General features: G+C 39.0%; 1 protein-coding gene across 4 annotated transcripts in view; it reads left to right on the top strand.

Annotated features, from left to right (window-relative positions):
• plch1 (phospholipase C, eta 1) overlaps positions 1 to 11,863 on the top strand; it is a gene marked incomplete at its 5' end in the record, with an annotated part of 65,161 nt that extends 53,298 nt beyond the window's left edge. Inside the window, 10 exons of one of the 4 annotated variants that reach the window (XM_084124497.1) lie at positions 404 to 583; positions 2,040 to 2,147; positions 2,243 to 2,367; positions 3,484 to 3,568; positions 3,648 to 3,794; positions 4,872 to 4,951; positions 5,356 to 5,415; positions 6,449 to 6,806; positions 8,466 to 8,494; positions 8,831 to 8,968. In XM_084124497.1, coding sequence (XP_083980623.1) covers positions 404 to 583; positions 2,040 to 2,147; positions 2,243 to 2,367; positions 3,484 to 3,568; positions 3,648 to 3,794; positions 4,872 to 4,951; positions 5,356 to 5,415; positions 6,449 to 6,806; positions 8,466 to 8,476 — 1,154 coding nt within the window. In that variant the 3' untranslated portion in view covers positions 8,477 to 8,494; positions 8,831 to 8,968. Of the gene's footprint in view, positions 1 to 403; positions 584 to 2,039; positions 2,148 to 2,242; positions 2,368 to 3,483; positions 3,569 to 3,647; positions 3,795 to 4,871; positions 4,952 to 5,355; positions 5,416 to 6,448; positions 6,807 to 8,465; positions 8,495 to 8,830 lie in introns of all 4 variants that reach the window. The other 3 variants (XM_084124498.1, XM_084124496.1, XM_084124499.1) reach the window with 3 other exon arrangements.
• Between the last annotated feature and the right edge of the window lie 291 nt (positions 11,864 to 12,154).

The following is a 12,154-nucleotide window of genomic DNA, read 5'->3' on the forward strand; positions in this document are numbered from 1 at the left end:
TATTGTTCTCATTGTTTTTGATCCACGTAATCTTGTAAACAGTGATTTAAGATTTGCAGGTAGGTCTAACAGGTGGGAAATATGCAGAAATTGAATAAAGTTATCAAACACTTCACAGTCTTCCCTGCATAAATTATAAATTAAATTTAGATTAATCAGTATTAAAGCTGCAGAAGTTATTCAGTCAAGAGCAGTGAGTGATTTTCTCTTTTTCATTATCCTTTATGACAGACACTAGCAGGTTTATTAGGCTGCTGTCACTTTAAGACCTGATGCACTTGACTTTTTACCCTAAACTGAAAAAATTAACCGCATGCGTTAACGCATTAATTTTGACAGCCCTAATATATATATATATATATGAATGCATCTAACCCAGACTTTCTCACACTTTTTCCGTCAGGATCGCCCTTTAATGTTCTGTCGTTCAGTGAGACACGAGCTCAGCACCTGGTGCACCATCGGTCTGAGCGCTTCCTGACTTTTAACCAACGACAGCTCTCTCGGATCTATCCCTCCGCCTACCGGATCGACTCCAGCAACTTTAACCCACAGACGTACTGGAATGTGGGTTGCCAACTAGGTGAGGAAAGACATGCAGATCGATGTCCACTCACAAATAAACGGACAGTCATACATTCACATGAATAAAAACATGCATACATGCAAAAACTTGGGCAAAAACTGCCCATGCATGATATTCATAATATCTAAATTGGCAAATGCATATCTGACCCAGTTGACCTACTGACCTCCCTTTGTGTGTGTGTGTTTTAGCAGCCCTCTCTGTAACGCCGTATGTTCCCTGCTCCACATGTCATCTGGTCTTGGTTGTGCGTTAGCTCACTCGTGCAATTCTGCATGTGCAAAGTCATTTAAGAAAATGCACATATGCACTTTTCACATGCACACACAAGCACTATTCACAAGAGAGTGACACAGCTTTTACACAGACAAACACACATGCAATGGGGTTAAAAAGGCTTACTAGTGAATGTGCGTTTGTTTTGCATTTTTGTTCAAAATTGGCAAATATACAGTATTTAAAGGCTTTTATGCTCAAAGAGGCTGCATTTATTTGATTAGAAAATACAGTAAAAACATATTTTTACTGTTTTCTACTGTAATATGTTTTAAAATGTAATTTATTCCTGTGATCAAAGCTTAATTTTCAGCATCATTACTCCAGTCTTCAGTGTCACGTGATCCTTCAGAAATCATTCTAATATGATGGTTTGATCCTCAAGACACATTTATGAATATTATCAATGTTGAAAACAGTTGTGCTGCTTCATATCTTTGTGGAAACTGTGATTAAAAAAAAAAAATTCTGCATTTTTTGATGCATAGAAGTTGCGTAGAAGAAAAATAGAATTGTTCAAAAGAACAATATTCATTTGAAATATAAATCTTTTGTATTCAAAAAAATACAAAATACGTTGTCACTTTTGATCAATCATCCTCACTGAATAAAAGAAAGAGAATCAGAAATTAACCAGTGTGTGTGTGTGTGTGCTTGCGTGCGTCCGTGCATGCGTGTGTGTGTGTGTGTGTGTGTGTGTGTGTGTGTGCGTTTGTGTATGTGCATTTGTGCGTGTGTGTTTGTTTGTGTGTTTGTGTGTGCGTGCGTGCGTGTGTGCGCGTGTGTGTGTGTGCGTGCTTGCATGTGTGTGTGTGTGTATGTGTGTGCGTGTGTGCTTGCATGTGTGTGTTTGTGTGTATGTGTCTGTGTGTGTGTGTCTGTGTGTGTGTCTGTGTGTGTGTGCGCGCCATCATAAGGGTCCAATAAACCAGAGTAAATTGGAAGTTGTGGCGCCGCAGCTGAGTTCTGCTCCCTGATTGTTTATTGAATAAAATGTTTACCAGGCCATGATGAAACTTCGTAGTTTGTTAGCCATCCAGTTTATTTATTAGCATTACACACCTGAATAAATCATGAAATTATTTCCTAGAATAAAATCATGAATAAATAAATGAATGAAGGATGGAGAGGTAAAAAGGAAAGAAGGAATGAGATTTGTCTTTTGCTTAACGCACAGTGGCTTTAAACTACCAGACGGAGGGTCGTATGATGCAGCTGAACAGAGCCAAGTTCATGGAGAACGGAGGCAGTGGGTACGTGCTCAAACCCGGCCTGATGTGCAAAGGTACGCAAATGCATTCAAAGTACTGTTACATCAATGCACAACCACTATGCTTTGTCAGAAGTCAAGTACTTCTGTTCTCTGAAAATCTGTACCAGGCGCTTTTAACCCACTGAATGATGATCCGCTCCCAGCGAATCCCAAGAAACAGCTGGTGATCAAAATCATTAGTGGACAGCAGCTTCCCAAACCCCCGGATTCAATGCTGGGAGACCGTGGTGAGGTAAGCAGGCGTCTCTGATAGCACTCTCCTACACACCTTATTCTTGCGCCCCGTGATGCTTTACGCGAATGATGAGTGTAACCTTTGTTAAGCTGTGAACAATCAGTGAAAGGCTCGCTCTATGAACACAATAATACGTTTTTTTTTTTAAAGTATCACAATGAGATGACATTAATCTACTCACCCTTCAACCATCGAACATTAAAAGGACATTTAAAAGTGTAAAAGTATCAACAAGGTACTTTCAACAGATCAAATAACCCCAAAAGCACGATTCGTTCCACAGAAATAACGGACGGGTTAAATATCACTTTAGTAACATATATATATATATATATATATATATACACACACACACACACACACACACACACACACATATATATATATATATACACACACACACACATATACTGTATATATACAAAAACACACATATATACACACACACACACATATATACTGTATATATATATATACACACACACACACACACATACTGTATATATATACACACACACACACATATATATATATCTGTATTATGTAACATACGTTGCTTTAATCAAAAGTGTTCATTAACTTCAGCATTGTGTGATACTATTTCAAAGCGATTTCCATCATTTTGACAGATTATAAATTGTATTTACCTGTGAGAACAATCCTGGAAAGAGACGTGAGGATTTGAGGAGAAAAACTAGAGATTCTTCGTGTATTCCAGTGAATTATTAATGGGATATATCGTAAATTAAATCAGGAGAACAGACCACAAATGTGCAAAGGGAAAAAATTAAATAATCATGAGGAAAAGATTCAGCAACTGAAAAGAGCTCTTGCCACAGATATTCTTGTCATGTTAAAATACCACGTGTTACGATATTCTCACGATGTCTGAAAATAAAACAGAAGGAAAACTGACAGCTCATCCAGTCAACCTGACGATCAGCTTTATTTGTAGGGCAACCTCATGATTTAAAATGATTCATTTCAGTCTTTTTGAATGGAAGTTGCCAGCCATAATTCAGAACGCAGTGAGCTCTTCAGGAATAAGGTGGATTGGGTTCAGAAGAGTAAAATGCAATGAATGTATCTGACACTTGTGGACTTCATTCACAGATCATCGATCCTTTCGTCGAGGTGGAGATTATCGGTCTTCCGGTCGATTGCTGTAAAGAGCAGACCAGGGTTGTGGATGATAATGGTACGGCTTCATGACTCCAGGGTTTTGTTGAGCTTATTTGAACAGCCTTTGTTAACTTTCGGTGTGATTGGTAATGCAGGATTTAACCCCGTGTGGGAAGAGACGCTGTCCTTCACTCTTCACATGCCTGACGTGGCTCTTGTGCGCTTCCTGGTCTGGGATCACGACCCCATTGGACGAGACTTTGTGGGTCAGAGGACCGTGGCCTTCAGCAGTCTCATGCCAGGTAAGACACATTCTCCAGTATATGTGGGTGTTTCTTGGACACTTTAAATTAAATTAAATTGTTACAACACTTTTTACACACAATACTGTATTTTATTTGTCGGTAACACTTTATTTTACAGTGTCCTTGTTACATGTACTTACCATGGTAATAACAGTAAATTATGCATAATTACATGATTAATCCTACCCTAACCCTATAATAAGTACATGTAGTTGCTTAATATTACTCAGTGCTTAAATATATAATTACACTGTAACAATGACACCTTAAAATAAAGTGTAACCATGTGTCCTCTAAAAGTGAATATACATGCAACCGAGGAGGATTGTCATTTTTTTCTAAACTGTAATTTTTCTGAATCAACAAATAATGTTTTACCTGACATTTTCTTTAGACTTCACATGTGCCATTTCATCAAAACATGTTCTTCACTGACACTGTTGTCTCCTTGATAAAGTAGTAAACTAACTTTTAAAATAACTTGTGGCTGATTTGTTGTAGAAATGCATATCCAATATGTTATTGTAAATATATATAAATCAATATGCATTTTAATGAATTATTTTGTTTCCCATTAATTACCTAGGCTCTGGCATCTGTCCTGTCATGGTTTCATAATGAGCTGACAATATTTGAAAACTTCTCATAATTACAGAACATTTAACGTTGTTTTGCACCATTGCTTTGGCGAATTATCTGTCAAACTAACTCAAATCTAAAGCGCGATATGGCTTTGTGTCCTTATCAAATCGCAAAAGACTGACTAAATAAGTTATATACTTATTTGTTTGCGCTGCATGTTTCAAAGCGAACTGCGCACTATCTCATGATCTTCACAGTCCATAATATTTCAGCATTTTTGTGGGAACTGTTGCAATAAGCTCACCTCTGGGACATAAAAGTGATTGTAGTTTAATAAACAACGTGAACAGCAGTCACATAATCAGCTTATTAAATAACTAATATAAGCAGATTAAATAGACCATGATGATGAAGGATTCAGGGCCATTAGTAAATAGAAAGCCTTTCTTCCATCCCATTTTCAATCATTGCTCCTCTTTCCCATTCCCACAGGATATAGACACGTTTATTTGGAGGGAATGACAGAAGCATCCATTTTTGTCCATATCACAGTGCATGACATCTATGGAAAGGTGAGCTCATGACTACACACACAGCTGAACCTCATCAGTTTGATAAAGATCCACAGACATTTCCACTGGGCATGTTATCAATTTAAATTCAATGCTATTTCTTCATAGATTTAATAATTAGATTCGTTCCTATTGATAACTAAGGCGCCAGGAACTGTGGAACTGCTTTGGTTAAATTAAAAAAAAAATTGCTAAAAAAAAAGGTGTAAAAAAGCTCAGCTGGTTATCATTACAATCTGCTATGCAAGCTGTTGTTTCTGTCCATTTCTACTGCCGTGTAAACAAACGTGACATTTGGTTCTCATTTCCATCTAAAAAAGGGATCTGAAATAGGAAAATATCTTTATTGATATTTCCCCCCGTTGACATTTTATTGAAGTTCCTCCAACCTTTTTACTTTCCAGTGGAGTCCTTTAGTCCTCAACCCAAGCTATACCATAATGCACTTGCTAGGAGCTAATAAGGTACCCTGGATATGTAGTGCACTGCATGATACTGCATGAGCGTCTACTAATGTGTCGATGTCACATCGTGTTCTTGGCTAGTAAACACTAAGCTGTTGTAAACGTGCAGTTGTATGGATACGTCTTTTACTTTTGTTCCCGTTTTTGTTTTGCAAGTAATTCTGTTTTGGTCAGTTTTGTCCTTGGTTGTAAAGCTGGTTTTGTTGCTTCCAGTGAAATGGTTATATTTTGAAGGCTTGAAATGAGAGATGGTTGAATGATTCAGAAGAATATGCTGCCATCTGTTGGATGTAGTCAGTAATGCAGTAGTTCGCACAGGAGCAGAAGTGCTGTCTGTCTTATCGCTGTAATCTGTCAAAGATTGTCATTGTGTGATTATATTGAAGTTGACTGTTTGAAATGAATGTGACATTGCATGTATGTATTGTTATTGTCTCTGATTATGGTTTGATTTAACCTGGGACCCAGCAACAATTTGTGTGTGTGTGTGTGTGAGACTTTTCTCTGAGACTGTACATCTTAATCTGGTTTATCATAAAGACATCCTGGGATTTTCAGAAATATCAAATGTTTGTAGGTTTTGCAGCAACAACTTCCTCTCCTTATTTTTGCAGAAAGAGGAAATGCAAATATATTATTTGTAATTACTATATTTTACTACAAGGGACTTTATGAATCATATGTTACCACCAGTACCAATAAATCACCATAAAATCATGTTAATTAAAAAAAGAAATTAATTAATGTAGGTTGGGATCACACATTTTGCACAAATAATGCATCATATTAGGAATTAAATAATACTGCATTAATCATTCTCTCACTCCAAAAAATTCTGAGTTGTTTCAACCCATGTTTGGATCAAATATGGACAAACACAACTGTTAGGTTTTAAAAAATGATTCAAAAATTTAACCCAACGGTAGGGTTCGTTCATATTTGACCCAAACATGGGTTGAAACAACCCAGCATTTTTAGAATGTATATACATACAAATTTCTGAATTCTCTCTTTATCCCTGTCGGTTTCTCAGGGTCGTCAGCTGCGGGGTTTCAGAGGCTTATTCAATAGAAGCTCCAAGTCCTCAGTGGACACAAATATCGGCGTTCCACCTCGTAAACGGTCCATAACCGACCATCTCCTCCGGAGGACTGCCAGCGCTCCTGCCAAGGGCCGCAAAAAGACCAAGATGCCATTGGCTGAAGCTACATATGACAGAAAGCACAGCATTGGGGACTCTCAGCCCACTCATGTTGAGAGGAGAACGGGGAACAGAAGAGCTCTTCAACACCGCCCAGCATCAATGCCACTGGACAAGCTCCTAAACACTCACCTCAGCCTGTCCACTCCAGACAGGGAAGGGTCTGATCCTGGATCTGACACAATCATTGGTCAGTTGCTTATATAATTCCCTTGACATTCCCTTAGGGACTGTGTCCGTTGTTACATGTTACATGTACTTACCATAGTAATAACAGTAAATTATGCATAATTACATGCAAATAGCCCTCAACCAAATTCTAATCCTACCCTATCCCTATAGTAAGTACATGTAGTTACTTAATATTACACAGTACGTAAATATATAATTACACTGTAACAATGACACCTTAAAATAAAGTGTAACCATGTGTCCTAATGAATCAGAATGAAAGCTGTTACACAATGCATACATTTATATTGTTATCCCTACCATTATAGCTATAAGGCATAATTAGAGTGGATGTTGAGAGTGGAGAGTGGAAATTAGAGTGGATGTTGACAGTTCCCTGTTCTTCAAATCATTAACACTACAGCACCTTTGTGATAAGAAAGCTTTCGCTATCCTTTCAGAAAAGAAAACTTTTCAAAACTGCACATTTTCAGTGTCTATTATTTAACTTCTATTAATAATTTCATTGTTTATGTAACCTTTTAACATGCTCTCTATTGTTTCACAGTCCTCTTTAAGGGATAGTTCACCCAAAAATGACAATTCTGTTATTAATTATTCACCCGTGAGAGTTTCGTTCATCTTCAGAACACAAATGAAGATCTTTTGGATGAAATTTTAGAGCTTTCTGTCCCTCCATTGACAGCTACACAACTACCACTTTGACTCTTCAAAAAAGTTCATAGAGATCGTCAAACTAATCAATATGAGTTAAGCGGTTTAGACCAAACAGATTGAATTTAGGCTTTTATTCACATATAAACATTCATCAACTCACACATCAGTTGTGGTAAATGAAGCTCAAGCATGTTTGCTTGAAGTGTGAGAACCAATGAGGTTCATTCTTGTGTTACGCATCACGTTTGATCTTCTGCAAGAACCAATGAGGTTTGTTCTCACGCATCAAGTAGGTTCGGTTGAGCTTGCGTTTATGTTCACTGATCAATGTTTAAATGTGAATAAAAGCCTAAATTCAATCATTGTGTCTCTTCAGCAAATTTTGACTAAACCACTCAATTCATATAGATTGGTTTTACAATCTCTCTATGATCTTTTTGAAGCATCAAAGTGGTAGTTGCGTAGCTGTCAATGAAAGGCCAGAAAGCTCTCAAATTTCATCATAAAGATCTTCATTTGTGTTCTGAAGATGAACGAAAGTCTTGGGGTTTGGAACGACAAGAGGGTGAGTAATTAATGACAGAATTTTCATTTTTGGGTGAACTATCCCTTTAAAGGCCCTTGCACACTGAGTCCGAAATTTGCATCCGAAATATTCGCACGTTAAAAAATAAATACAACCTCACGTTATGTCAATCACACTTGCACACTGCCTCCGAAAACTTTAGTCCGTCATAAAAAAATTCGGTTCAGGTTCGATTTTCTGCGTTTTTCGCATCCATTGCAAGCATTTTGAATGGTGTTTTGACATTTCAGAGCCATCAAATCACGAATACGAAAAAACACATGTGAAAATTTCGGACTCAGTGTGCAAGGACCTTAAGAACTGCATTTAGTTCTGCTGGTCCCTTTTACGTATTCAGACTTGCACGCATTTCTTTCTTGAGTACCTTAACTTGCCTTTGTCTTGTTCTGTCTTTACTGTTGTGCTTCTCTATAGTAGAAAACTGACTAGGAAAACCCCTGCAGGTAAACCACAAGCCATACTCAGGTCGACTCACCCAAAAACATTTCAGTGTTAAGCCATTGCACCAATGTTTCTGAACAACTTTTGTTGTGTTTCATACGAAAAGTAATCCATCAAAGCTTTTGGAAAAAATAAAGCTTTTGAAAAAAATTCAATGTTCCCCATGCACCAACACAGTGCCATTATCAAACTTCCTTCTCACCGTCGTACTTGGTGGTACATTTCATTTGTCTGGTGTACAGAGTTTCGTGTTGGAATTTGGTCTGTGAGGATGTTTTTTTATTTGTGTTTATTGAAGTTACTGACAATCATCTCCTGTAAAACAATGTCTTCCACAGATTCCTTCCTCCATGAGAAACCCAGATCCATCTCAGTGGATCTTCTCTTTGAAACGTCTGCCTTCAAAGAGCCCGATGAACATTCATTTTCTGCTGACCCCATTCCAGACTGTAACACTGAGCCCAAAGATACAAACGAAACTCCTTACCTGGTCATTGTGGGCAGTAGGGAAAGTCTGAGTGATTCTCACCAAGAACATTCAAGAAGTGGTCTCAACCAGACTGAAGCAGATCAATTATGTTCTTCCAAAGGGCCAACAGACCATTGGTCAAGTCCTTCAGATCGGCGTTATAATGGTGGCTTACAGAGTAAAGGAAGTCAAAGAGAATTTAGCAAGTTGGAAGCTCCTAAAAAGAACATTTTAACACCGAAAGCAGCCACGTATTCCACAACCTCCTCTTCTTCCTCTTCTTCAGGTACTGTCACCAAATCGCACCCTCCTAGAATGGATCTGCAAGACTTGAAGAGTCAAGTGTCCCTTCAGGACAGCGCTCTCTCTCGCCTTATTGACGCTGTCTCGCTAGATAACGAGTATGACACCTGTGGCTCAATCTCTGCTCTGATTGGCCAATTTGAGCTCACTTCTGAGCAGAGCACATTACTTCAATCCAACTCACAACCTCTGAAATATTCTCTTCCCCCGTCTGACCTCCCTCATCTCAACAATAAGTTTTCCAGCACTCCCCTTAAAGAAGTCATTCAGAAATCTGCGTGCACAACCTCAGAGCTAACCGTGAGACCTTCCAGTCCTGAAACAACCGAACCTGAAGTCTTTACCATCTTGGATGAGGAGGTGCTTTCTCCTGTATCTAAAAACATCTTATTTGACTCTCCTGCGGTCAGCAAGGGATCCTCACCCATCAGGATGCCTCTAGAATGGTCCGCACGTGGAAATCTAAAGCAAAGCTATAGCCAATCCACTGGTTCCTTCAGGAACTTTGAAGGTTATAGAGAAACCTCATTTAACAGCACAGCTTCAGACCGTTTCTTGCTGTGCCAGGACTCAGTAAGCAGCAGTCTGATGGAGGTGGAGATCAATGTGGACGAGGATCCCTTAGACAACACACTGACCCCTTCGACTCGAGATTTCACTAGTGTTCAAGGCTCAAACCAGACCTCCCCATATCACGAACCAACACATCTATACAAACCCTCATACCTTCCCTCTCCTGTTCACTCATACTCCACAAACACATCATCCTTTCAAAGATACCAATCTCCACACCAAAATCTGTTCTCTAACACCTACCTTACTGGCAAATCCCTGCCAAGGAAGTTTACCTGTTATAATGACACCGGGAGATTTCCACTTGGAAGTCACAGAACAGATCAGGCGAGGACTCAGGAGACGAGAGACCAAAACAGCTTGGTCAGCAGGGCAGAGGATTTACACACAAGCTCTTCATCCTCAGAATGTCTTGCGAAGACTCAAGGCTGCCGAGAGAGGGACTTATACACACCCGTTTCAGACTACGACATGATTTCAGTTGAACTGCAAGAGCCAACTCCACACAGCCAAGCCTTTCCCGTACCTCCTCAGATCCACAACGGACTCTCCCCAGCTACTTCTTCCAAGTCCAAGAGCCTGGGAGACCTGACCTCCGAGGACATTTCATGCAACTTCCAGAGCAAGTACAAGTCAATCAGCCGAAGTTTCGTCACTCCTGCAATGCGAGACCAAAGACGGATGTGTGGGATGTCCGGTCGTCCTAAGTCCACTGATCCCTTAACTGAGCAGCTTCGCAAGCTTGTGACGTTAGAACATGAAGATTATACGCGTCCCCTCCCTTCTTGTTCTCAACCCGCCCCGAAACCTCTTTCAGTGGTTCCTCAGAGCTCTGTCGATGATCATGAAGACCCTCCTCCATTTCTGTCAAGGCGACTGTCATCCCGCAGTCAAAGTCGTGTACGTCATATAGCCAGTCGTGCACGTGAGAGACAGCAGGAGGCCTCCAAACACCAGAGTGCCATGGAAGTAGTACTCCGCAATAAGCCAGTCTCCTCCCAATATCCTCCTCCAAATAGGCACTCTACAGGCTCTTATATCGCTGGTTACCTGGATCAACTGGGTCCTGAGACCCGAGGCTTGCCCGAAGGATCCTGCACCTCGCTACGCTACGGATACGGATACGGAGATCGCTACTATAACGACGATTCTGTACTCCCTCCTGACTTCTCCAACCCTTCAGAACCTGAGGTCTTCTTCCTGCTTAGGCTTTGACCTTGCATCTCACCTACTGTTTTTGACTGTGCATGTATTTCATGTAGCAGGACACTTCCAGAACTGTGTACATATACCATATAACACTGTCTCTTAAATGTGCTGTATCAAACTGATTATTTTATATACATGTGATCCCTGTCATGCTTGAAAAAAATATGTTGTTCAAAATGTGTGTTGTCTCAAGGTGAAAAAAAAATACCTGTAATGGAAATTTCTTGGAGACATTTTTGTTGTTGTCGGCTTTTTTAAAATACGTAGTACGACAAAGTCATGAAGGGGCTTCTCTTTTTATTCAGTCTTCCTGCATATTATGTTATTTGTATGTCTGTGTAGTCTGTACATACTATGTTGGTAAATCCTCAGTCAAAGCACTACTTAAATTTTAATTATTGTGATGTTTTTCTTTTGCATGTGAAGCGTGAACATTTTCAGCATGACTATGCACAGACCTGTAGATGCTGTGCTCTGATTTTGCACAGAATGATTCTGTTGTATTGAATGCAATACAGCACATTTACCTGCTTGCTCTGACTTGCTTGCTTACTATTAGTCATGAATTTAAAGAAGTTTGAAACTCTTCTTCATATTCTATGGTTAAAGTTTTATTTTTATAATTGATTTGATACAGAGCAAAAAAAAAATTTGTTAGACTTAATATTTAGTTTTCTTTTTAAAGAGACAAAACTTTTCTCTTTTTTTTCAATTAATCTGTGCTTAAATGCATCTAGTCTGTTGTTCTTTTTATTGTTGCTCATCCGAGATGAGTGTAAGCATTTTCCTACCAATGCAATAAAATTATGAAATGTTTGCTATGAGGTCAAATTTTTTTGTGTGTGTGTGGTCTCTCTTATCTGCCCCTCTAATATCTGTATTTTTTTCTTTTTTTTATCTCTCCTCATCACTCCTCATCTTTGGTTACTACATGTTTTGGCATTATCACACTCACAAAAAAGTGAGTTTGACTGGCCATTATGGGATGAATATAGTATCAAAATGATTAGCACGTGCAAGCACTATAATCCATGAACTTGGTAAATGTTGCAGATATATTTTACTATCTACAACCAAATGCCTTTCAACTTGCATGTGCAAAATTCAA

The sequence above is a fragment of the Abramis brama genome (genome assembly GCF_963993115.1).
Source record: "Abramis brama genome assembly, chromosome: 9".
Lineage (NCBI taxonomy): Eukaryota > Metazoa > Chordata > Actinopteri > Cypriniformes > Leuciscidae > Abramis > Abramis brama.